Genomic DNA, 24517 nt, shown 5'->3' on the forward strand with positions numbered 1-24517 from the left:
TAGTGAAGACTGACAGGCTCACTTGTTTCATTCATATAGTACCATTTCACAATAGTTCATCCCAAACTATCTTATAATGGGAGGCAAAGACTGCGTAATATTAAAGAGGAAACACCAAGTTCACAATCCCCTATTAGCAGAACTTCCTTTTCTGGAGGGTCGTCTGGTAGAACAAGGACTAAGAGAGACACAGGCGTGTTCCACTGGTTTGGGAGTTCATTGAGAAACCATGAACAACAAACACAAGACCAAATTCGTTGCCTTTGAATACACGTCTATTGTAACAGTTGCAACAACAATTTTAAGGAAAAACAAAATTCAGTTAACATTAGCTTGTAAGGTAATAGGCACCAGTCTGTCTAGTTTGCTGTGTGAAGATGGAATGTGTCAGTATGCCTCAAGGTAATTTGTGAGCCACAGATGCCAGTTTATGATAAATCACAATCTTTCATTACATTAAATAATACATCAGAAATCAACACTTAAGAACATTTATTCTAGAGTTAAACGGCAGTCAATACGTCTTGTCTTTTTGGTTTTGATGAATTAATAAGTTGACTTTAGAGTGTCCAGCAGCAAAAGTAACTTTAATTTTAATAGATATTTTAATAGACATGAGACAAAGTCTGCAGCAACATCACCCTGTGACAACTGGATCGTCTCGCAACATCAAAGTACCTCAGTGTGACAGAAGGACTGAATCTACATCGTGTCAAGAATTCAGGATACGCTTTTTAAGTTTTATACAAATAAACCTTTTTCAAATTTTACCAACTTTAATGATGAAAACAGAAAACTTACAAGCATTTACATGACACTATGGAGTATTAACACAAAATTATAGCTATACCTTGAGGGTAAGGAGGATCCCGTTCTACCTGTTGTGATAAATTACAGACTTTAAATGTTTAAAATAGTGAATCATTAATCAACACATTTAACAGGTCAGACATGATTATCACAGTTTTATGGCAGTCGTGACTTTAATTTTTGTTATTCATTGTCTAGTTTGAAACTATAACTTGGCCCTATTCTGTGCAGCATCAGAGCTCAGATGATTTCTGAGGAAATCTTGGATCTTCTTCCACATGTGGACCTCAGCTGCTGCGTGGGACTTGGGCTCACCTCCCCACAAGACTGGCTTGCCTAAAACCCCATGGAAGCTGGAAGGGCAGTAGGGTCCATAAGGTGGCTCTAAGTAGTGTCCAGCTCCAGGGTATGACACACTCTCAAACTTCTCCTTCCCGTGACACTTCAGTCTCTCCACCATCTCATCCACGTAAGCCTTGCTGTCCCAGTTAAGGTCATCCTCAGAGGCCACAAAGAGGAAATGTCCTTTGGCTCGTTCAATGGGAATCAGGCTGCCCTTGTTCTCCTCCGCCAGAGGATTGTTTAAAACGTATTTGGTGTTGAAGGCCCCTGACTCAGTGGGAATCACTTTCTTTAAATCAAACATTAATGCAGAATGTATTTGTCTTTTCTTATAGTAGAGAGGCAAAGCTACATTGGCAGAGCAGCCATTGATCCACACTGTGGCCTCAACATCTGGTAGGTAAGAAGCAACTGATAAGGCAAGATCTCCACTTTTGGAAAGGGATATTACACCAACTTTTTTACTGGAACCCTGTGGAAAAACATGTCAATGAACAGCCATCAAAGTTGTCTTCAACAACTATGAGTCTTCCAGAATAAATTAACTCACCTTAGTTAGTTTTTTTAGAAACTCGACAGCTTCTTCCAAATAATCCAGGTGGATCTCCTTAATGTTTTTAGGCAGGTCATCGTGGCCATACAGGGCAACAGTCAGAACCAAAAATCCTCTGCTGGCCAACAGAGAGGCTCTTTTCTCTGACAGACCTCCACCAAAAGTGTACAAATCTAACACAGCTGGGAAGGGACCCCTGCCTGGAATGAAACATACATGCAAAGCAAGCATATTTTTGTATGGAGCTAAAATTATGAGTAACTGTAACTAGGACATTTTCAAGTATGTACTTTTTTTCCTAAATGATGCTGACAAACCTGGAGGAGTAAACAGGACTCCTCGAATGTTCCCCTCTTTGATGGGGACCCGAATGACCCCATCTCCCATTAGAATCCTCTCATTAGTCGCCTCTGCCAGAATCCGGCCCTCACCTGCCTCCTCGTGCACTGAGAACTTTACCATGGATGGATTAAGGGCATTTATCTTCTGAAGTCTTTTATGCAAAGAGTCCGGTGTCATTGACCAAAGCAGACCCATCGGTTCAACCCCAACGTAGCTCCCACTGAGTGAGGGGTCTCTCTTCAAGTCAATCTCCCCGTTGCCATTGGCTCTGTAGGTGGCCGCAGAGCTGAACACAGTTCCCTTGTCGTCGGTTGAGCTGGCTCTCAGGGAGACCACCTGCCTCGACCTCAGCCCGGCCACCTTCACCTGAATAGGCTCATCAAACAGACACCTGGCACTCGGGAGCAGCCTCAGCCTGACTTGGGAAGCCATGTCTTCAGCAACTTTCCTTTAAGTTACACGTTTAGACTTTGCCCTATAGAAAAATAAACAAAATAGTGGTACTGCACACGTTATTTTTATTACTCTAAGAGGTGCTGTGAACTTTAGCCTTTTAGAGTACACACTGGCCTTGTGGTAAAGTTAAAGAGTCCTATTGTATTTCACTCCAACTCTAGCATCCAAAGTGGATGTAAACGACGATGTGATATACGTCTTCCAGCTTTGTTTGGCTCAACAGAACTGTTAAGTTTCAAGGGTCCTGTGCGCTTTTATTTTGATGCCTTCCTTCCTACTTCCCTAACCCTCTCAGACCTGCAGTAACAGAACTACAGAAGCATTAGCGCTAGCTAAAAATCTTTTCTTCCCCCCACCAAGGGTAAAAGAGCAGGAAATATTTTTACATTTCTGTAAAAGCCTGAAGCCTCACCACCTAGACTTTTGTCGAGGATCAAGGGAAGACAGAGTACAAGAAAAGCTTCGTAAAGACTTTGGCTTCACTAACTAGTACATTTAAGCATTATACATACGACTTAAGCCTGAAAACAAAAGCTTTACCTGACGCTTAACCCTCCAAATGTGGAGGCATACACTCACGAAATCTCCCACCACTACTGGCAAACGAGCAAAAAGTGTGCAGAGAGCCACGACAAACTCGAGCGCTTATCAAAACAGGAAGTTATCACTAATCCCTTCACAATAAGAGCCTGAACTGCAAACAAACGCAGAGCTGCTCGGTACCGATTATAGCCCCCCAACCCCCCTTCCCCTCTCTCTCTTCCTCTCCACTGCATGGCTTTGGAAAATGTGAATGCGTGCACAAAATTCAGACTTTTAATTGTATTTTCTTAAGTTTTAAAGCTTTATCTGCAATCATACTACATCAAAGTAATTAAGTAATAGAAAAACAACTAAATTAAAACTGAACAGTTAAACAAAAAATTCAATGTTTTTCATTGTCTACAGTACCTTAGAAATTTCAGTATGTGTTTTTTTATGTAGAAAAAAGGAAGATAATAATAATAATGATGGATTGGATTTATGTAGCGCTTTTCAAGGCACCCAATGCCACTATTCATTCACTCTCGCATTCTCACTGGTGGAGGCAAGCTACGGTTGTAGCCAGCCACAGCTGCCCTGGGGCAGACTGACAGAAGCGAGGCCGCCTACTGGTGTTGGCCCCTCTGGCCAACACCACAGATACGCTTCCCAACCCCCTGAGCCACGGTCGCCGTAATAACAACCTTTTGTTTAATAAATGCTGAAAAGCCTGGGAAATCGCACATTGACTACAATGAGACTACAATATGACTACAATAAGATTATAACACAGTATCCAACATCAGGATTTAAGGGCAGAACCAGAAATAGAAGAAAATTTTAGAAGTACTTACAAGAAGCATTAACAGAAGCTTGCCGGAAAATAAACAAAAAGTTGTTGGAGAGTCCAGGGCTTTTTCCAGAAACCACGTTAAGAAAAGATGCGGAATTTGTTAATCGTGAGATGAGGGAAATTCCACGTTTTGTGTTATACATAGAGGGCTACCTAAATGGCTGGCAGGTTTTCTTCAACACACCTTAAATTTTTGTTTGACTCCTCCCCTCATGCTGCATCTGTCTGAAACTGTTCCTCATTTCCACATTTATGTAATCATCAAAGCACATAGTGATTTGAAAATTGCAGCTTTTCTGGTATTAAGAGATGACCACCTTACTACTTAGTAACATATTCAATAGAACATGTTGGATTTGTTGGAGGTAGTTACCAGTATGTCAGGTTTTGTTCCCGGCTTCCTGTTTAATTCGTCTTCTTGCCAAAGTTACTTTGAGGTGACTAGCTTTGTTGAGTTTTATGGTCAGTTATAATATTTTTATATATATATATATATATATATTTTTTTTTTATAAAACAGGCCCTGGGACAAAGGGGGTAAGGTCAAGAACTGGTCCAGGATCACACAACAAACACTCAATAATAGATCACAGATAAAAGACCACCCCCACAGGACTACTGGTAGTGGCCATGTCCTTTCCCCAACATATATATTCATTTCACCTAGTAATAACCTCCAACAGGTGCTCTCCAGGTACTCTATCTTCCTCCCACAGCGAAGCAACATGAAGTTTGGGATAGATGGTGCTCTAAATTGGTTGTAGATGTGATTCTGTGTCTTTTTGTGCTTTAATATCAGGAATTATTTTGTCTAATTAAATATTGACTGGCAGCTTTTCTGGGGTGTACCCTGCCTCTCTCTAAATGTCGGACAGGATAGGCTCCAGCCCCCTTAATTATTGGGTAAGTGTTAAGTGAATTGGATAAGTGGTTAAGAAAAATTTAGGGATATTTTGGCTGGGGATCGTAAGCATATTTATAAACTGAAGGAGTAAGTTTAATATTAATAATATAAATGTACTACATTTGACAGATGTACAGATAAGAGCTAGAAGCTCCATTAACAGAAAAAGAATTAACCATGTAATATTTCTTATACCAAACAATATAGTGCCAGGGCTGGATGGCTTCCCGGCTGAGTTCTATAAGCTTTTCTGGGATATGCTCAGCCCAATATATTTAAAATGTATCCAAGGAATAAAACAAACTGGTATTATTCCCTGTGATTTAAACACAGCTGCTATCACAGTTCTTCTTAAACCTTGCAGGGATCCCACTGTCACATGTAGTTATTGATCACTCTCACTAATTAATACAGATATGAAAATTATAACCAAGGCAGTAACAATCAGAATTGAGAAAGTCATCTCATCCATAATTCACCTGGATCAAACTGGTTTTATCAAACACAGACACTCCCCAAACAATACACCTAGACTTTTGGATTTAACGGCTTCAACAGGAAGCCGTTAGGAAAAGCTTTGTAAAGACATTTGTGCAGAGAGCCATGACAGACTGGAGTGCTTACCAAAACAAAAAGTTACCACTGATCCCTTTGGAATAAGAACCTGAGTTGCAAACAAATGCAGAGCTGCTGGATATGTTTTTTTAATAATCTCTCTTTTGAATTTAACCTTTTGGATTTAATGTCAACTTAAATACAGTTTCAGTCAGTGGCAGACCTGTAATATTTGACCTGTACTAAATGAGTATAATAGTATTTGCCAGTGTGGCAAGCACGTCCCATTTTACTTAGAGGTTAACTCTAATGGAGCCAATGTTGCTATGTGAACTTTGCTCCAGATACCATTCCTGCTATCCAGAAAGTACATCATGAAAAGCTATTCGTGTACACGCAGAACACCCAAAACAACGCTTAACAACAGTGCAATCCTCTATGCCAGGGGTCTCAAACTCGCGGCCCGCAGGACGATAGTTTTTGGCCCCCACCTTAATATGAAAATTTAATGTTAGTGCGACCCGCGAGTTTGATAATGTATTTTAATGTATGACGTATGGAGTGTTTCTTTCTTTTCTGTACCTGGCTGGCTTCCTCCTTTGGGCAAACGCGGACATTCGCCCCAGCGCGCTGCGTTCACAACACTTCAAAAAAAGTTGTTTTTTTTAAGTTGCTGCCCAGCGGGACATTATACGTATATAGATTTATACACACGTCAGTGGGATTTTTAGTTATTTTTTCACAGAGAGAGATCTCATATTAACTCTCAAAGTGATGCGTAGGCGGCGGGATAAAAGAAAAGTAATGAACTCAATGCAGCCCAATTTAGTCTGCAGTCACATAGCGACACCTGTTCATCGGCAATAACAGTCCCCGGTAACCCGGACTAATTATAGAGTCGCACCGTAATTTGTCGGTCGATGTTTTTTATTTGCATCACTCCGTTTGCATTGCAGCATACATGAACATTACATATATTTCAATATAATGTAAAAGCAGTCAAAACAACTAACATCAGAAACAGGTGATGTTATTTGTTATATGTCACGGTGTCATTTCCGCTTCTTTCTCCTGTAACAACAGCCCGGCGGATAACAGTCCGTGAGCAGTCGCCTTTTTTGCGCTCCCTGTACTTTCTACCATCTGCAAATGCCACGGTGTTCGTGTCATCGTGAAAGACATGAACATCGAGCGTAAAAACAAAGGAGACTGCTACCGGCTTTTTATCTTCCGATCGCCGTGCTACGGTTGCAAGAAGAAGAAGGGGGAAATGACGTTCTCTATGCGTTGAGACGTTCTCCGTCCGTCGGCTAAATGCTTGATTGAAACTTCAATCCGACATTATTATTATTTATTAAACTTTATTAAGAAACAATATACAGAACATGTATACAACCAGAACAAAATTAACATATGCCAGGGGGTGTAATTCAAATAATTTGTAATTACTACAAATAGTAATAGTTTTCATAGCCTTTTTGTCAAGTGATCCACGAATCAATTTTATGTAACATAAAACATCATTATAGTAATGTTTAAAATTAGGCTTTTTGTTACTGTATTTGCATTTGTGAAAATAAAATTTTGCTAAGATAACTAACAAGTTTATTATAAAGTAAACATCTTCTTTTTTTTTGCCTTCGAAAGAAACAAAATACAACGTTTTCCCATTTCACAGTAAAGTCTTTATAGAGATGTCCAGCAATGAATCTACTGAAGTCTTTCCAAAATGTTCTAGTGTATGAACAGATCCAGAAGAGGTGTTGCACAGTCTCAGGATGGCTTCCACAAAATCCACAGTTCACATTTATGTCCCTTTTGAACTTTGTCATATAATTAGCAGGATAAAATTTATGCAGTATTTTAAATGAGACTTCCTTCACTTTATTCGTTACCAGATACTTGTTAGGAATTGTCCATACTCTTTTCCAGTTAATGTCACTGACAAAGAAATTCCAGTAAGAGACCACATGTGGAATAGTTAGAGATTCTGTCTGGAACAAAGCACGAATATTCTTATTACTTTTACTATGGTTTGTTAGACAGATTATTCCTATGTGTGAATCTAAAGGGTTGGGGAGAGAAACAGATGATATGCAAGGTTGAATACCTTTAAAAAGCATTATAATACCCGTAGGTATTGCATCAAATAATATGGCATATTCTTTGGGTGTGGCTGGAAATTTATAGGTGTTTAAGAATTCTGAATAGGACATAAGCTGCCCATTAGGATTAAACAGCTAATTCACTAAAACAATCCATTTCTCAACCCACCTAGAAAAAAATAATGATCTATTTTTATAGGAAATGCAATATTTCTTTGTTGAGCACAGGGGCACCCCGACGTGTCTTATTTGCACAGAGAAAGTTGCGGTGCACAAGGAATACAATTTGAAACGTCATTACACAACTAGACATGCTGAGGTGTATGCAAAATACCAGGGAGATGAGAGAGCGAACCGGGTTGCCAGTCTTAAAACAGATCTACTGAGGCAGCAAGATTTCTTCAAGAAAGCAACCAAAGAGAATAATGCAGCAGTCGAAGCTAGCTACGTGGTTAGTGAGATGATTGCTAAAGCAGGGAAGCCATTCACAGAAGGTGAATTTGTCAAAAAGTCCATATTGCAGGCTGCAAATATAGTCTGTCCGGAAAAGAAAGGTCAGTTTAGCAACATCAGCCTTTCTGCCAACACCGTAGCAGATCGCATTTCTGACCTGTCAAGTGACATTTACGACCAACTGTGTGAGAAAGCCAAATGTTTCAGTGTATACTCAGTCGCTCTTGATGACACAACAGACATCACCGACACTGCCCAGCTCGCAATGTATGTCCGTGGTGTTGATGACAGTTTTGAAGCGATGGAGAAGCTGCTCACAGTAATTCCAATGCATGGCCAGACCACCACTCAGGAGATATTTCACAAGCTGTGTGATGCCATTGAGAATGTTGGTTTGCCATGGAAGAGGTTTGTTGGAATAACAACAGATGGAGCGCCATCAATGACAGGTAGGAAAAATGGACTGGTGGCACTTGTTCAAAAAAAACTGGAAGAGGAAGGCGTGGAGGAGGCCATTGCTCTGCACTGCATTATCCATCAGCAGGTCCTTTGCAGCAAATGCCTGAAGTTTGACAATGTGATGTCTATTGTTGTGAAATGCATCAACCAAATCAGATCCAGGGGCTTAAAGCACCGAAGGTTCCATGCTTTTTTAGAGGAAATGGAGTCAGAATATGGGGGTGTGCTCTACTTCACTGAGGTATGTTGGCTCAGCAGGGGAAATGTATTAAAGAGATTTTTTGAGTTGAGAACAGAAGTGAAAGCCTTCATGGAGAAGGATGGAGTAAGTGTTCCTGTGCTAACTGATCCCAAATTGCTCATGGACTTAGCTTTTCTTGTTGATATAACACATGAGCTTAATGTACTGAACAAGAAGTTACAAGGCCAGGGGCAACTTGTCAGTGCTGCCTATGACAACGTGAGAGCATTCTCCACAAAACTTGCGCTCTGGAAAGCTCAGCTCTCTCAGACAAACCTTTGCCATTTCCCAGCATGCAAGGCACTCGTGGATGCAGGCACACCATTCAGTGCTGACAAGTATGTTGATGTCATTTTGAGGCTACAGGAGGAATTTGATCACAGATTTGCTGACTTCAAGACACACAGAGCCACCTTTCAAATTTTTGCGGACCTCTTCTCCTTTGATGTGCAAGATGCCCCTTCTGTGCTTCAAATGGAGCTCATTGAGCTGCAGTGCAACTCTGAACTCAAAGCGAAGTTCAGGGAGGTGAGTGGAAAAGCAGAAAAGCTTGGACAATTTTTGAGAGAATTGAGCCCTAGTTTCCCTCGGCTTTCCCGAATGTTCAAGCGGACCATGTGCCTTTTTGGTAGCACATACTTGTGCGAAAAGCTCTTCTCCACTTTGAACTTCAATAAGTCCAAGTACAGGTCCAGACTTACGGATGATCATCTTCAAGACATACTGAGGGTCGCAACTGCTTCCTCCCTCAGGCCAAATCTGGCTCGGCTATGCGAGAGGAAACCCTGCCAGGTCTCTAGCAGCAAGGAGTAGGCAAGAGAAGCCATGTTCAGAAGAACAGTTCATTTTCTACAGTGTTCCATTCATGTTCAGAAGAAGGTTATAGAACTGTTAATACAGACATTTCAATCTAAATACAGCAGATATAGAAGACTGAAAAAAACACAAGTTCACTGACTAAAAATATCTTATTATTGTTTTATTTATGTAAGATAAGAGAGATAAGATAAGATAGAACTTTATTAATCCCTCGGGTGGGTTCCTCTGGGAAATTCGATTTCCAAAAAAGCACAGCACCGACAGAAGTTACAGAGTTATACACACACACATATATATAAATACAGAGACAATATAAATAAAATATACGAAGGGGATAAATAGAATAAATAGGAATAAAAATAAAAATACAAGTGAATTGCACATTTCAAGTATTGAGTCTATATCAATCTGTATTACAGATTGATTAATTTTCTTATTAATTCTTAATTTGCTTATTTATTTTTCATATTTTGTGTTAAAAAATAAAAATAAAGAGATTTGCGAAGATTGGAATTTTTTAACCATGCCTTTCTTGTGGAAAACCTAATGCGGCCCAGCCTCACCCAGACTCTGCCTCCAGCGGCCCCCAGCTAAATTGAGTTTGAGACCCCTGTTCTTATGCATTTCTGACTAGAGCTTTTTTCGTGTGTCTGACTCTCTTCTGACTACAAATATGTAGGACTGCTTTCTTTCATTTGCGCAAAATCTCTCAAATTAGAAACATCCTGTTTAAGAGTGATGTTGAAAAACTAGTTTATGCATTATTACTTCTAGGCAGAACTACTGTAATTCATTATTATCAGGCTGTCGTAAAAATTCCCTGAAACACCTTCAGGTGACCCAAAATGCTCCAGTAAGAGTACTGACAGGGAAAGAAGGACCATATTTAAGAAAAAAAAATCCAAAACAAAGAAGTGAGAGTTCAGGAGGCTAGCGGCAGAGACACAGCAGTTAAGAGGGCTGACCAGGAGGCTGGCAAAGAAAGACGGAGCAGATCTGGAGGCCGACCATGACCATAAAGATCCTCGGCTGACAAGACTAGAGACCGTTGTCAGTTTATACGTCAAGGACCTCCTCAATCACACTAACACTTCTTCTGTAGAGGAAATAGAGTCTGGGGATGAGGTATATGAGTCTGGGCACTGAGGCAGTCTTTGGTGGGAGGACCCCTAGGGAGGATTTTTATGAGAATCAGCACCCCCAAGTCTGAGGCCATGTTCCTCAGCTGGAAAAAAGTGGAGCGCCCACTCCGAGTTAGGGATGAGTTGCTGACCCAGGTGAAAGAGTTTATGTATCTCAGGGTCTTGTTCACGTATCATGAGAGAGGGGATTCCTTTTTTGATTCCTTTTGTCTGTACATTCATGTCCTTGGTTTCGGTCATCTCTCCTGATCTTGTCATTCTATAGGAATGTATTTAGGTTTAATGAGAGTAAAAGAATATTTAAGCGTTAACATGAAGTGGAAACTTGAACATTTAAGTAGTTGTTCATGCTTTGAAACAGCTAGAAAGAAGAATTAAACTGTCTAATCCAGGGAATAATTGTATTAAACATAAAAAACCTTTAATTTAAATCCATCCATCTAGAATTTACAAGTTTAAGGCTTGGTAATTTAGTAACATCACGTAAGATCATGAGATGAAATCTATTGGGCCGAGCTAACTGCGGTAACGCGTTGACGCCATGCAGCCCCATGCAGCGGGCGACCCGCATTAACTCGCTAACGGAGATTTGCCAAGTTAATGCGGTTATGGCGTTAACATGATTTTAACGAGACTAACGCTGACAGCACTAGAAAATCTAGAATAGAAAATGAAATTATCATGGTTTTGGTAAGAGAAATTAAAATTACCAAACTGCATGAAACTGAACATTAAAACAAAACGTTAAAGGGAAATTTTCATTTGTATTTTTTTCTTCCACACAGTCTTTTTGGATAGCAAGGATTGGAGTGTGTCAAGGTTAATATATCACATTTATCTATACCAGAGTTGCAAATGTTTAACCGAAAACCAAAGGCACATTCTGTTCTTCTACAAATCCTTACCATATCCAAATTCAAACGTTTGAACTATCGAGCCAAGCGACCCGCAGAAAATAACTGCTAAAGCACTTGCAGAGAAACTGGACAGACTGCAATGTGATAGAAAAGCTAAATTAAATAAAGCTAATCATCTACAAGAGAGTATATGAAAATAATATCTATATTGTAAGTACATCACTAGATATAGATAATAGTATCTATATCTATATGGTTCAAGCCTCAACTAATGATTCTGTTGCTTTGTGTAATGAAGCAAGAACTATTCATGGTTCTTTGATCTGTGTGTTACCAGATGATGAAAATGAAAAGTATGAAACATGGTTTAAAGCAAAAACAATGTGTTATGATGAGTTTATTTATGAAGTGAGTGAATGGTTATCTGGTTGCGAACATTTGCATTTAAAATATTGGTGTTGATGATGGTGTTAATCCAGAGGACAGTGTTTCAAATGTGGCTGGTAAGCCTTCCACCATTAAAAGGTCAACTAGTGGTAAAATAAGCACAACATCCTCTGCAAGAATAAAAGAAAAGCCAGAAAAAGCTCTGTAACACACATACAGTTTCTAGGTCTGACCAACAATCTCCATCACCAACCAGTGTTGCCTTCTACTTTTAAATATCCTATGAACCTCAAGTAAAGCAGCAATCTGAGAGCGAAATATACCGGCTCCATTCTTTTAGTACAGGTAAGCAGTAATATTCTATAATAACTTCTCACACCTTCTATTCGAGCGCCCTCTGTCAGACATCATTTACAGTTTCAATAAAGCTGCATTCACAAACACTGCAACCCAGTTTTACTGTTAAGCGACAATTACAGTTCACCGTTTTGAGTTGTTTGTATCCACTTATCAGGAACCCGACTATAGTTTGAAAGTCCAGGGCATGCAAAGTTCATTCTTGCACAATGCTCGACTTTAAAGGGACCATCAGTGTGAAGCACTCTGGAAAGACTGGAGCAAACGGTGGACTGACTTCTTAACAAATCAGTTGTTAAGAACTTCAGTGTGGTGACTGATTAGTCAATGACTGAACAATCAACAGACTTGTAACCTTTCAGTAACATGTGTGTGCTGTATGAACTATAATATTAAAAAATATTATGTTACTCTTGTACATGTATTCAAGGATCATGCTGCTAACTCAACAAAAACAATCAGGTCAGATGTTAAAATGACCTGTTTTCTGCATTCTAAAATAATCTACAAACTTACCTACAGACCGTTTGTTTTGAAAACAGCTGAAATATAATATGATCATTTCTGGAGCTGATTTGACATCGGCTTTCAGGATATCCAGGAACAGATCGACATGTTACATACTACCCTAAAACTCAGTGTAGAAGCGCACGAACGTTTAAGCGGTTAACAAGCGGCGGCTGGCTCGACTGTGGTGGGTAAAAACACCGATGTCAACACATTAAAGTGAAATAAAATCAGACACTTTTTGCAGGCTGACTTTAAACTCTGCAAAACCGATTTTCTCAAGAATAAACCACTGCAGAAAAGCAAACGTCACCCATTATATATATATATAATATATCCTAAAAAATTATATATCTTGTGCTTAACTTTTGCAAATAGGTAATATTTTGATAATTTGGCCGGATATTTAATGTTGCTACATTCTCGCCGAAATCGTCGCACTATTTTATGCACTAGAAACAGTGCTTTTTCAGAACTTTACTTCCAGTTCTGAATTTCGTTTGAAATGCATTCTGGGATACTTGGCTAAGGCGAAGTCCAAACAAGTCGTCACCAGAAGCGTACTTTGAGCGTATTTTGAATTTAAAACATATTTGGGCTGCGACTCAAGTCTGTCTTAAGTCCGCGTGATCACGGGTACTTCGAGAAACAAAACCAACCACCAGACTCATTCGCTTCGGTGAGTTTTGGTTTTAAGAAAAAAAAAACATCCTTGTAAAACTCTCGGCTGTTGCACATATATGGAGATACATTTGTCTCGAAAGGTTGAAAATAATCTACGATATACAAATGTGCGGACTGAGTTAATTTTGAGTGCTCACAAATCCGTGCTCCAGTCCACATAGATACACAGCAATGTAAACATATGGAAAACTATTTTGCAAGTACTGTACATGTTACAGTACAGTGATAATTTACGTAATTCAAACGTAATTAAAAATTTGAACATCACAAATCTCCCATTTCTCTTGTTAAAAATGTCACTGAGCATTGAGCGCATATTTTATTTTATTTTATTTTATGTGTGTGTGTGTGTGTGTGTGTGTGTAGTCTTTTTTATAAAAATATATATTTATTTACAGTCAACCATGTCACACATTGCTCAAGCCTTTAATTCAGTTGTGTTAATTAAAATTTTTTTAGCTCTAGTTCTATTGTTTTTCTGAGCTTCTGTGTTTGTTTTTTTCGTTTGTTTCATTTTTTTTCTTTCACTTTTAAAGACATGCAGTTCTAACAGGTTAGCCACTATAAATATATGACTATATATAAATATGTGTGTGTGTGTGTGTGTGTGTGTGTGTGTGTGTCTATATATATATATATATATATATATATTATTTTATTTTATTTTATTTATTTATTTATTTTTGCCTGTCCCGTTTGGATTTTTAGCCATCAGAATTGTTGTCTGAAGGCCAAGAAAGATGCCAAGTGGATTTACTTTACCAAGTGGATCATCGTGGCTTTGCCATATTGGTCCATTTAACTGACCTTTATTATAATTATGTATTTATTTTATTTTCATTTTTTAAAGATGGGACAGACATGACTGGGGGATAGGACAGGGTGAAAGAAAGAGAGGGTGAGAAAGAAAGAAAAATAGAGGGGAGAAGAGATGGTGAGAAAGGGGGGAAGAAAAAAAAACAAAGAGCAACATAATAAATCCAGGCTGGAGAAATCCAGGCTCATCCAGGCTGGAGAAACTGATCAGGAGGGCTAGCTCTGTGGTCGGCATGAAGCTGGACACTCTGGTGACAGTGGCAGAGAAAAGGACATTAAAGAAACTGATGGACATTATGGACAATGCCAGGCATCCTCTGCACACGGCCATTAACAACCAGAAGAGTCTGTTCAGTGACAGGTTGCTTCTCCCCAAGACAAGAACTAACAGACTTAAAAACCTTTGTCCCACACGCCATCAAACTGTTTAACTCCTCTCTGGAGGGGAGAGGGAGGGGAAACAGGAGGACAAAGGAGGGGGGAACAACTAAGCTGTAGTGCCTCTTCACCTCACTGTACAATACCTTTTGTGCAATACTTTTGTAAATAGTCAACAGTGCAATAGACCTCAATACTTGAAATGTGCAATTCACTTGTATTTTTATTTTTTATTCCTATTTATTCTATTTATCCCCTTCGTATATTTTATTTATATTGTCTCTGTATTTATATATGTGTGTGTGTGTGTGTGTGTGTGTGTGTGTGTGTGTGTGTGTGTGTGTGTGTGTGTGTGTGTGTGTGTGTGTATATAATATTCTGTAACTCTGTAACTTCTGTCGGTGCTGTGCTTTTTTGGAAATCGAATTTCCCAGAGGAACCCACCCGAGGGATTAATAAAGTTCTATCTAATCTAATCTAATCTAATCTAATCTAAAAACAACACCCTCACAATAAACTAGCTAACAATAGATAACAGTAGATACTTTTTTTTAATTTCACCTGTTGGGAATGAAAAAAGAAAACAAGCAGAAGAAAACGAGAGCAATAGAATAAACAACATCACGATGATCTATGGGAATATAACGGTAAATACTAAATATTAAACATTATTGTGCAGCACGTAAGATCAACAGCGCACAGTGTGCTTTGAGGTAGGAGCCAAAAAGGGTGTAGTTTGTGTGTGTGAGCACCCGTGTGTACACCTGTAAGCATGAACGCGCTTGTTTTTAAAAGGTTCCTTCATGTAATGATCTGCTAGAGCAGCGGTCCCCAACCTTTTTTGCCCCACGAACCGGTTTATGCCCAAAAACATTTTCACGGACCTTTAAGGTGTTGCGGATAAATACAACATAATAAAACTAGTACCGGTACCGAAAAAAAGAAGATTTATTCATAACACACGTGAAAAGACCCAGGAAAACCGAGTTAACGATAAAAACGATAAAAACGATAACAAAATAACGCTGAAAAACGATAAAAACCCTGAAAACCATACATTTCACACCTGAGCCTCAACTCTCGCGGCCCGGTACCAAACGACTCACGGACCGGTACCGGTCCGGGGATTGGGGACCGCTGTGCTAGAGGGTGTGGGGAGCCACAGCCCCATCCACCAGGGCATGAAGCAGGTATGGAGGAGATCAAAACTCCAAACATCCAGAGGCCCCCAGAACACAAGAGACCAAGGAAGACCAACAGAGGGGCAGCCGCGCCACTATCCCAGAAAGAGCTGACGAGAGTCCCAGATGAGGGGTCACTCAGCAGCCGCGGAGCAGAAGCCGGGGGGGTTGCAGTGACGTGCCCGTGAGCTCCGCTGGCAGCCAGCTGTGCCTGAGTGACCGAGCCCCAGGCCGAGAGGCTGAGGGCACCCCACCCCCGAAATGGTCCGAGCGAGCCCCAGGCTCCAGGCCCCGACAAGCAGCCACCAAGGAGTGAGTCGGTGTGTACCTGGGCGCCCATCCCCGGACACAAAGAACCACCAACGCACCGATGTCTGAGGGCGTCTGTCACTGGCAGGGGAAGTGGTGGGGGGAGATAGGCCTCCATACCTTGGAGGGCCCGAGATGCCCCCAGAGAGGTGGCGTCTGATACCCGACCAGATACAAACATCCATTCCCACCCTCATGCTCTCATATGTAATTACTCAACACTCACCCAACGTGGAGATATATTCCTCTTGTTAAAAGACCCATATTCACAAGGCGGTCTTGTGAATACCCTCAAAGCTGCAGGACTGCTTTGAGGGTATAGAGAATGTAATTTGTGAACAACATTGAGAAATCAATAACAGTTTAACCCAGGGGTAGGCAACTCCAGGCCTCAAGTGCCGGTATCCTGCAGGTTTTAGCTCATTCAAATTGCTAAATTATCTCCTAAACGTGTCTTGACATTCTCCAGAAGACTGGTAATGAACTAATCATTTGATTCAGGTGCGAGACCCAGGGTGAGATCTAAACCCTGCAGGACACTGGCACTCGAGGCCTGGAGTTGCCTATCCCTGGTTTAACTGATTGCATGACAGAATATATATCAAATTCTGTGAACACATCATCCTGCCAGGCAGGACTGTATCACTGGATCACTTTTTCCTGATTATCCTGGACTCTTTGTGCCTCTGTTATTTCCAGTCAGCTTGTGTTACCACCTCGCAAGTCTTATTAACTTTTAATTAATTGTGACTATGCATTGATGGCATGGATTTGGGACCTTTTGTCCTAATCAACATCTATTCAAATTTTTTGTTTTTAAAAGTTTAATTGTAAACAATGGAAGAGAAATATCACTTTGAAGTTGGTGTTTACCTTTTGAAGTGGCTGTGTGATCATGAAAACGGGAATCAAAACTGCCTGAAGTGCAACGAGTGACTGAATAATTGTACTGAACATAAAAAAAACCTTTAATGGAAATCCATGCAAACCATTTACTTAACTAGAAAGAAGTCTTTACTGATGGGTGCATGGGAGGGTATCTGGTGCAAAGGTATCACACTAACAGTGGCTGTGCAAGAGCTGTTAAATATTAACAAAAAATAGTCAGAGTTTCTGTCTCGCTCTGGAAGATCCTGCTGTGCTGATTTGCTGCCCAGTGTAAAATATTACTGCCACTGTCTGAAATGGATCTAGTATTAACATTATTGACAGAGAGTACAGTGGGCACTTGTAATGTGGTTGCTTGCTAATGATACATATTTAAACTGGCACATTTTCTGAGTGGAGTTTGGATTTGGGTTTCCTGCACTCAGAGACCAAACTGGGACAGTGGGTTGTTGGTGTAATTAATAAACATAATGTAATGTAATATGGATCGATCTGTCTCTGAAATTTCTTACAAAAAGTATTGTGTAAGGGGACTTTTTATCTTACATTCATAAAGTCCAATCTTTTTCTCTTTTTCAGAAAAGATGTCCTCTCAAGTGAGACTGAAGCTGCTGCCAAGCATCAAATGTATGTTTGATGAGCCCATTCAGGTGAAGGTGGCCGGGCTGAGGCCAAGGCAGGTTGTCAACATGAGAGCCAAATTAACTGATGACAAGGGAGTGGTGTTCAGCTCCTCGGCCACCTACAGGGCTGATGGCAGTGGGGAGGTCGACCTGAAAAGAGACCCCTCGCTAGGTGGGAGCTACGTTGGAGTAGAACCCATGGGTCTGCTGTGTTCCATGAGGCCACATACCATGCACAAAATATATCTAAAGACAAATGCCATAAACCCCCAGGTGGTGAAGTTTTCTGTGCATGAGGAGGAGGGCAGATTACTGGCAGAGATGATGAATGAGAGGCTTCTGATGAGAGATGGGGTCACCAGGGTTCCCGTCAATGAAGGGAACATCCGTGGAGTCCTTTTCACTCCTCCAGGTACTGGAGGTGGTTCCTAGGTTTCTATGTTCATTTTAGTTCATTTAACATTAACCAGCTTTTAAATCAACATTGTTGAAATTAAACTTTAACTGTCATTCAGTCATCTGAAACTTCTAGTTCAAATTTTAATTTTCTCCCACCTTGCTTACTGTAGTTCACATTTCAGGTGCGTTTCTCAGTCCTCCACAACTCATGTCCAGTTAGTACAGAATGCAGCAAGACCTTTGTTTGAAAGACTGCTAACAAAAAATAGCTGACTGTCACATATTACACCTATTCTTGCGTCCCTTCACTGGCTTCCAGAGAAATTAAGAATAAAATTTAAAATATGACTTGCTGCTGATTAGAATCTTTTTTCTTTCTTCCAGGAAAAGGTCCTTTTCCTGCTGTGTTGGATTTGCCCACCTCAGTATCTGAGGCAAGACCCAGTCTACTGGCTAACAAAGGCTTTGTGGTTCTCTCAGTGGCGGTGTACAATAAGAAGAGTGACAATGTCACAGAGACACATCTGGACCACTTTGAAGAAGCAATGAATTTCTTAAAACAGCAACCAAAGGTGAGTTGCTCTAGTGCGCACAGACAGCAGAAAGATGTTTCATACTGAAGGAAAGTTTATGTTTCTATACTCTGTGCATTCTCAGAGAGGAGAGTAAATTTGTAGATCCCAGGTGGAATATCTGCTGTATTCCTGTAGCTAATGGGGATCTTAATTAGCTTAAGTGGAGTTTCAGAAATACTCTCATTTACATTCATTCAGATAATTGAATAAATTTCAGAGAGCATAAAGCCTCAGCTTTACGACATATTTTTTGTAATCGCACAAATCTTCTTGAGAAAACATGAATTGTTTCTATTATCACACAATAACATAATAATTTCTAACATATAATAATTTTCAAGATCAACATTATCAGCCCCCTGAAAAATTGACCTTTTTATTGATAGTAGAAGCCACTGCTGTGCAATGTTTGAGCTGTCACTTGAGAACGCATCACCCCAAAAACAGAAGAAATCCTTTTATAATTTTATAGAATAAGAAATGTTGAAGATCTCTAAGCAAGAAATAGATATACAAAGTTATCACAGCATTTCCAAGTTTCAATATGCAAAGTTAAGAAATTCCGCCAAGAGAGTCACACAGTACAGAACACGCTTGGCAGGGTAGGAAGCAAAAGATTTCAAACACTCTAGAAAGAAAACTAGTGATAGATGTGTCTAAAGACCCCAGTACTACTGCCAAGACACTAGAATCTAGAATTGTAGTCTCAAAAAGGACAATCACGAGAACAAACAAAAATTTGCAGTGTGAAGTGAACCAAGGTCCATGCTAGAAGCCAATAAAATCTGGAGGAGCTTGAGAGATTTGCCAAAAGAGGAATAGACTGTAGAATGTAACAGCGGCTCTGCGTAGCGTGATAACGTGGTCATGGGGCCAAGTGGGGGAAATTGGGCTTGAAGGGGTAACTGTAGCATGGCTTGGTACATAGAGCGATCACACTGAGGAGCGTGGAGTTAGAACTGTGGTAAAAGGGGAGTACTAGAAAAGGTGAGCATGGCTATATGTCTTGCTTACTTGCAGGTGGAGTGAAAGATGCTTGGAGGGAGAGGGGGCGTGAGTTAGACGGTGTGAGATGGCTGACCTGAGTTCCGTAGGTTCCGAAGGAGTGTGATGGCAGGAGGGCAGGCAGGTGAAGCACGGAGAGATTTCCAGAGAAGAGCTGGGTTATCCGAGGTTCAAGAGATTAGCTTAATTTGGGGGTAAGGGTTTTGGAGGTTCCGGGAAAAGCTAGGGCACAAGAGAACAAGGTAAGAAAAGCACTTGGCAAATAACATGGAGCATTAGAGCCAGCTACCAACATGAAGTAGTTGACAAACTGTTGGAGAGGGAATATCAGTGTAAGGCTTAAATCTCTTTAGCCTGATTGCCTCAACTCAGCTCCAGGTGAGTGAAGCTGTTGGAGATATGACGGCCCTGCCCAGGGCCAGATACCAAGGAGACTCAAGACCCTGGTAGAAGTTTCCAGCCACTCACCCGGATCATGATAGCTTCACCGTGCATATATGAATGTGTTTATTTATTTAGTAATGGTAATATGCATATGTAGTCCACAAAAATGAAAATAATGACAGGTAGAGTCAGCCCTGCGCTCCAAATGTTTTATAGATTTGCATCGCCTTTTAATTTCTGTGTTATTTCACAGGTGGGCAGTAAAGGAGTTGGCATAATGTCAAGATGCAAGGGAGCAAATATCGGACTGGCACTCGCTGCTTTTGTGCCAGGTGTCGAGGCCATAGTGTGCATGAATGCCTGTAACGCCAATGTGGTCACGCCTCTCTACTACAAGAAACGGCAGATCCTGTCATCAATACTGTTTGACGAAAGCAAGTTTATTCCCACCGAGTCAGGTGCAATCATCATAAAGGATGCTCTTGAAGATCCCCTGGCAGAGAAGAATAAGGGCAGCTTGATCCCCATTGAACGAGCCAAGAGCCATTTTCTTTTTGCGGTTGTAGGAGACGACCTCAACTGGGACAGCGAAGCCTACATGGATGAAATGGTAGTGAGACTTAAGCATCATGGGAAGGAGAACTTTGAGACTGTTTTTTACCCTGGAGCTGGACACATGTTGGAGCCACCTTATGCACCCCACTGCCCCTCCAGCTTCAATGCAGGTGTAGGCAAACGAGTGCTGTGGGGAGGTGAGCCCAAGGCCCACATAGCAGCTGAGATCCACCTGTGGAAGAAGATCCAGGATTTCTTCAAAACTCACCTGAGTTGTGATGCAGCACAGACTAAAGCCAAGTTATAGATTCAAACAGGATGATTAGAAAGCTTGAGTTACAGAAACATAAATCATGACAGCAAATTGACTGTATGAAAATCACATTTTATAATTAATATAATAGTTGTTAATATGACAGTTTGAAATTTTAGGTGAAATTATGATTCGCACATGTCTTCCCCTCCTGTATCTCCTGAGCCCTGTACACATGTTTCTTTTTTCATTTTTCTTTATAATTTTTTGGGATTGTCACTTGATCTTCTGTCTGCTTATCCTGGACTCTACAGTCAGCTATGGTTTATTTCCAGTCAGCCTTTCTTAATGTTTCATTGAAATTACTTTTTATTTGTTTTGGCTATTTGTTCCATCATCACAGTGCCAAAAACATTATATGATGAGTGTAGATACATGTTTTTAATTTTTGCGTAACGCTGATTTTGTTATTTGATCCCACATTACTGTACTTATCTTTTGTAAATTGATCTTTATGTTGTAATTAAAAACAACAACAAAAAACAATTGTGTTAAAACTATTAAAGCCTAAAAAAAACGCAACAAAGAATAATGAGCTGACAAATAGACTTCAATTTAAAGTTTAATTTACACAGTTTCCTTTCTGAGAGGCCAGCAAATTAAAAAGATGACCCATGAAACATAACATATTAAAAATATTCAAATATATATAATGTGTAAATGGGAAACTAAAAATGGCTTTATTGATATGGTCCAACCCACAGATTAATTTCTTAACTTTAGGTGGAAGCAGTTTGTTATTATGTGAGAAGAAAAAACAAAACAAGGTGAGACAATGTAGCTACTCCTGTTTAATGGTTTACTCGTATTTTAAGGTAGTAAGTAAGGTACTAAGTCCACACAAGTCGTCACTAGAAATAAGGTATTCACTTGCTTTGAGCATATTTTGTATTGAACCATATTTGGTCTGCGACTCAAGTCCGTCATAAGTCCACAAGATCACGGGTACATCAAGAAACAGCACGGACTAGTGACTCATTTTCTTCAGTGAGTTTTGGTTTTAAGAAAAAAACATGCATGTAAAACTCTCTTTGGGCTGTTGCATATTTTATGGAAATAATACATCTCAAAATGATCTAAAAAAAAAAAGATTTTACAAATATGTGCACTGTGTGAATTTTGAGTGCTCACAAATCCCTGCTCCACACAAACACACAGAAATGTAAACATACAGAAAGCTATTTACAAGTGCATATTTCAAAATCATAATGAACATATAAAAACACATTTTGAAGCTAAACTTCACAAATCTGCTCATTTGTGCAGTTAAAAGCTCCTTGAGCATAATACACTCGCACACACCAATCACAGTTGACAGTGTATAGGAATTTCTTTTACTTATGTATTAATCACATTATTTTATTGTATAATGCCTTGGTGCCACTGGATTTTAACATGTTTCACACTCATACTATAAGACAAATGGTGGGGGTGTAGTAAGGAAGTTGAGGGAAGCAGACAGCTCCACAGGAAGAAACTTTTGTCTCTTTGAGGACTCTGGTAGGTAGCAAGGGAGTGTGAACCTTAACCTCGTAAGACCCGAACTCTTCCACAGCATGTATTTTTAATTTCTCTTTGATATTTGGGCATATTGGGGCCCAATGAATGTAAAAACAAAGAATTACCAGATTTTTTTTTACCTTATTTTTGTTTTTATGAAAAATCAGAGCCACATATAAGGATATTCGTTGAAAATTTTGATAGAACAGTAGCAGTATAATGTCCTCATCAGTGGATATCAGGCCCTTGTAGAGCAAAATTGAGTATTTTAGTCTAAATAACCCAAAATGGGAAGTCCACATATGTGGACGCCAGGTCCTAGGAGGTTAAGGTGTGAAACAGCTGTGTACTGCCTTTTGTTCCTGGAGAAGGTATTTAACTGAGAGCCATGTTAGACTCAGGGGAGACTCTGCTGACCTGCCCCACGGTCATGTAGGCTCTCCACCAAGCCTGGTTGTCTGTTCTTTGTGTGTTTTGATTAAAGACTGTTAGCTACCGCTCACCGCTCGTCTGCAGGCTTTATATAAATGGAAAACTTCCACAACAACAGTTAACCACATCACACATTGCTCAAGCCTTTAATTTAGTTGTGATTTTCTTGGTATTATAATTTAAAATAATTCAAATATCCAGCTGTAGTTCTGTTGTTTTTCTAAACTCATCAAAAGTGTTTTGGGGGTTTCTTTTTGTATTTTACTTTTAGAGATATGCAGTTCTAAGAGTATTTTAATCTAAATTTCTAAACCGAAGAGACTTCAGGAAAGTCTGGCGGCAGAAGCTTGATAAATCCATCCATCCATTCGCTTCTGCTTATCCTTTCCAGGGTCGCAGGGAGCTTAATAAATCTGCTCTATAATTTGACAAAAGCACACTTAAGTCGTACTGAAACTGTAAACTGTAGATTCCATCACATAAATCTTATTCACAATATTTTTCTACTCTGATATCCTGAGCGGCCCGGGAAAGAGCCAATACCTTGTGATTTCCTTTTTGGCTGCTACAATCAGAATTTTTAAAAGATATTAAAGAAATTATCAGAATTTTTTAAGAATATGGAAGAAATTTGTAAAGGTATTTTATTTACCTTGAGCTTTGTGGAACTCAAGCCGTAACGTTTTAATTTTCCAGCAGTCCCACCTTCCAGGCCTCACATAACCTCCAACGGTTGAGTGTTCTCATGTCAAATATCCCTTTTTAACTACAGAAATTTTTATCAGTGGTTTATTGTCCTGTAAGGAGTACAGAAAGGTGTATCTGAGTACTTCATACTTTAGAAAAGAAGTCTTTACTGATGGGTGCATGGGAGGGTATCTGGTGCAAAGGTATCACATTAACAGTGGCTGTGCAAGAGCTATTAAAAATTAACGAAAAATAGGACACAGAGTTTCTGTCTCACTCTGAAAGATCCTGCTGTGCTGATTTGCTGCCCAGTGTAAAATATTACTGCCACTGTCTGAAATGGATCTAATATTAACAGCTTGTTGAATTAACAGTGGGCACTTATAGTGTGGTTGCTTGCTTGCTAATGATACGTATTTAAATTGGCAAATTTTTTGAGTGGAGTTTGGTGTAAAGCATTTCATGCACACTGAGCACAAACTGGGACAGTGGATTATTTTAAACACTGCATGGTAGCAATGGCACCCTTCAGTGACAATTTTACATAAATAAGCAGTGTGTTATACTGTTATCAGATGTGGAGTCTCACTAACCACTTTAATAGTGACTTGTGTCCCAAATACTGTTTATTTGTCTTAGTTACAGATAGTGAAATAAAAATGGAAAATGATTGTTTCATAATTGTATACTCAGCTTGGTCAAGACAATAATTCGAGAACGAGAAGCGTAGGATTTTGAATTGATACCATTGGTGCATCTACTAAAGTTCTGGGGTCAGTTTGAATATCAGTGACCTTGACCTTGAGTTCAAGTTTTCTGAAAATCTTGTGAATGCTACAACTCTGTGACGAGAAGTAAGTCTCCTAGGTCTTTAAATTTGTATATAGGACTAGGAAGCTGAAGGGTTGCACTGCGGGCCATCTGTAGAGGTGTAGAGTCAACAACCTGTCTCTGAACGTGGACAAAACAAAAGAGATTGTTGACTTCAGGAGAGCACAGTGGGATCACTGCCCACTTAACATGAATGGATCCTCTGTGGAGGTCGTCAAGAGCACCAGATTTCTTGGTGTCCACCTGGCGGAGAACCTCTCCTGCTCCCTCAACACCAGCTCCATAACCAAGAA

At 39.9% G+C, this 24517-nt stretch overlaps 2 protein-coding genes across 6 annotated transcripts; one reads left to right on the plus strand and one right to left on the minus strand.

The window, feature by feature from the left end:
• Positions 1–568: 568 nt before the first annotated feature.
• On the minus strand, positions 569–23588 carry LOC147307972 (acyl-coenzyme A thioesterase 5-like). Of its 5 annotated transcripts, XM_086272919.1 has the most exons (7): positions 23359–23588; positions 20568–20693; positions 20357–20500; positions 19599–19744; positions 2023–2522; positions 1703–1905; positions 569–1624 (listed from the first exon to the last, which is right to left on the minus strand). In XM_086272919.1, the coding sequence occupies exons 5-7, from the start codon at positions 2477–2479 to the stop codon at positions 1016–1018; spliced, it is 1269 nt and encodes a 422-aa protein (XP_086129045.1). In that variant the 5' UTR covers positions 2480–2522; positions 19599–19744; positions 20357–20500; positions 20568–20693; positions 23359–23588; the 3' UTR covers positions 569–1015. The 5 variants fall into 5 exon arrangements, with proteins under 5 accessions (XP_086129045.1, XP_086129044.1, XP_086129048.1 ...); XM_086272918.1 differs by lacking the exons at positions 19599–19744; positions 20357–20500; positions 20568–20693; positions 23359–23588 and adding an exon at positions 5920–6548; XM_086272922.1 differs by lacking the exons at positions 19599–19744; positions 20357–20500; positions 20568–20693; positions 23359–23588 and adding an exon at positions 3880–5887 and having other exon boundaries at positions 2023–2462.
• LOC147307973 (acyl-coenzyme A thioesterase 2, mitochondrial-like) lies at positions 13168–21370 on the plus strand. Its single transcript, XM_086272923.1, has 4 exons — positions 13168–13343; positions 17500–17955; positions 18327–18514; positions 20160–21370. The coding sequence occupies exons 2-4, from the start codon at positions 17505–17507 to the stop codon at positions 20766–20768; spliced, it is 1248 nt and encodes a 415-aa protein (XP_086129049.1). The 5' UTR covers positions 13168–13343; positions 17500–17504; the 3' UTR covers positions 20769–21370.
• Positions 23589–24517: the final 929 nt, after the last annotated feature.

Source organism: Aulonocara sp. 'chitande type north' Nkhata Bay, linkage group LG18 (genome assembly GCF_057382095.1).
Source record: "Aulonocara sp. 'chitande type north' Nkhata Bay isolate Kocher_YH1m ecotype deep benthic linkage group LG18, A_spYH_male_GT1.1, whole genome shotgun sequence".
Classification (NCBI taxonomy): Eukaryota; Metazoa; Chordata; class Actinopteri; order Cichliformes; family Cichlidae; genus Aulonocara; species Aulonocara sp. 'chitande type north' Nkhata Bay.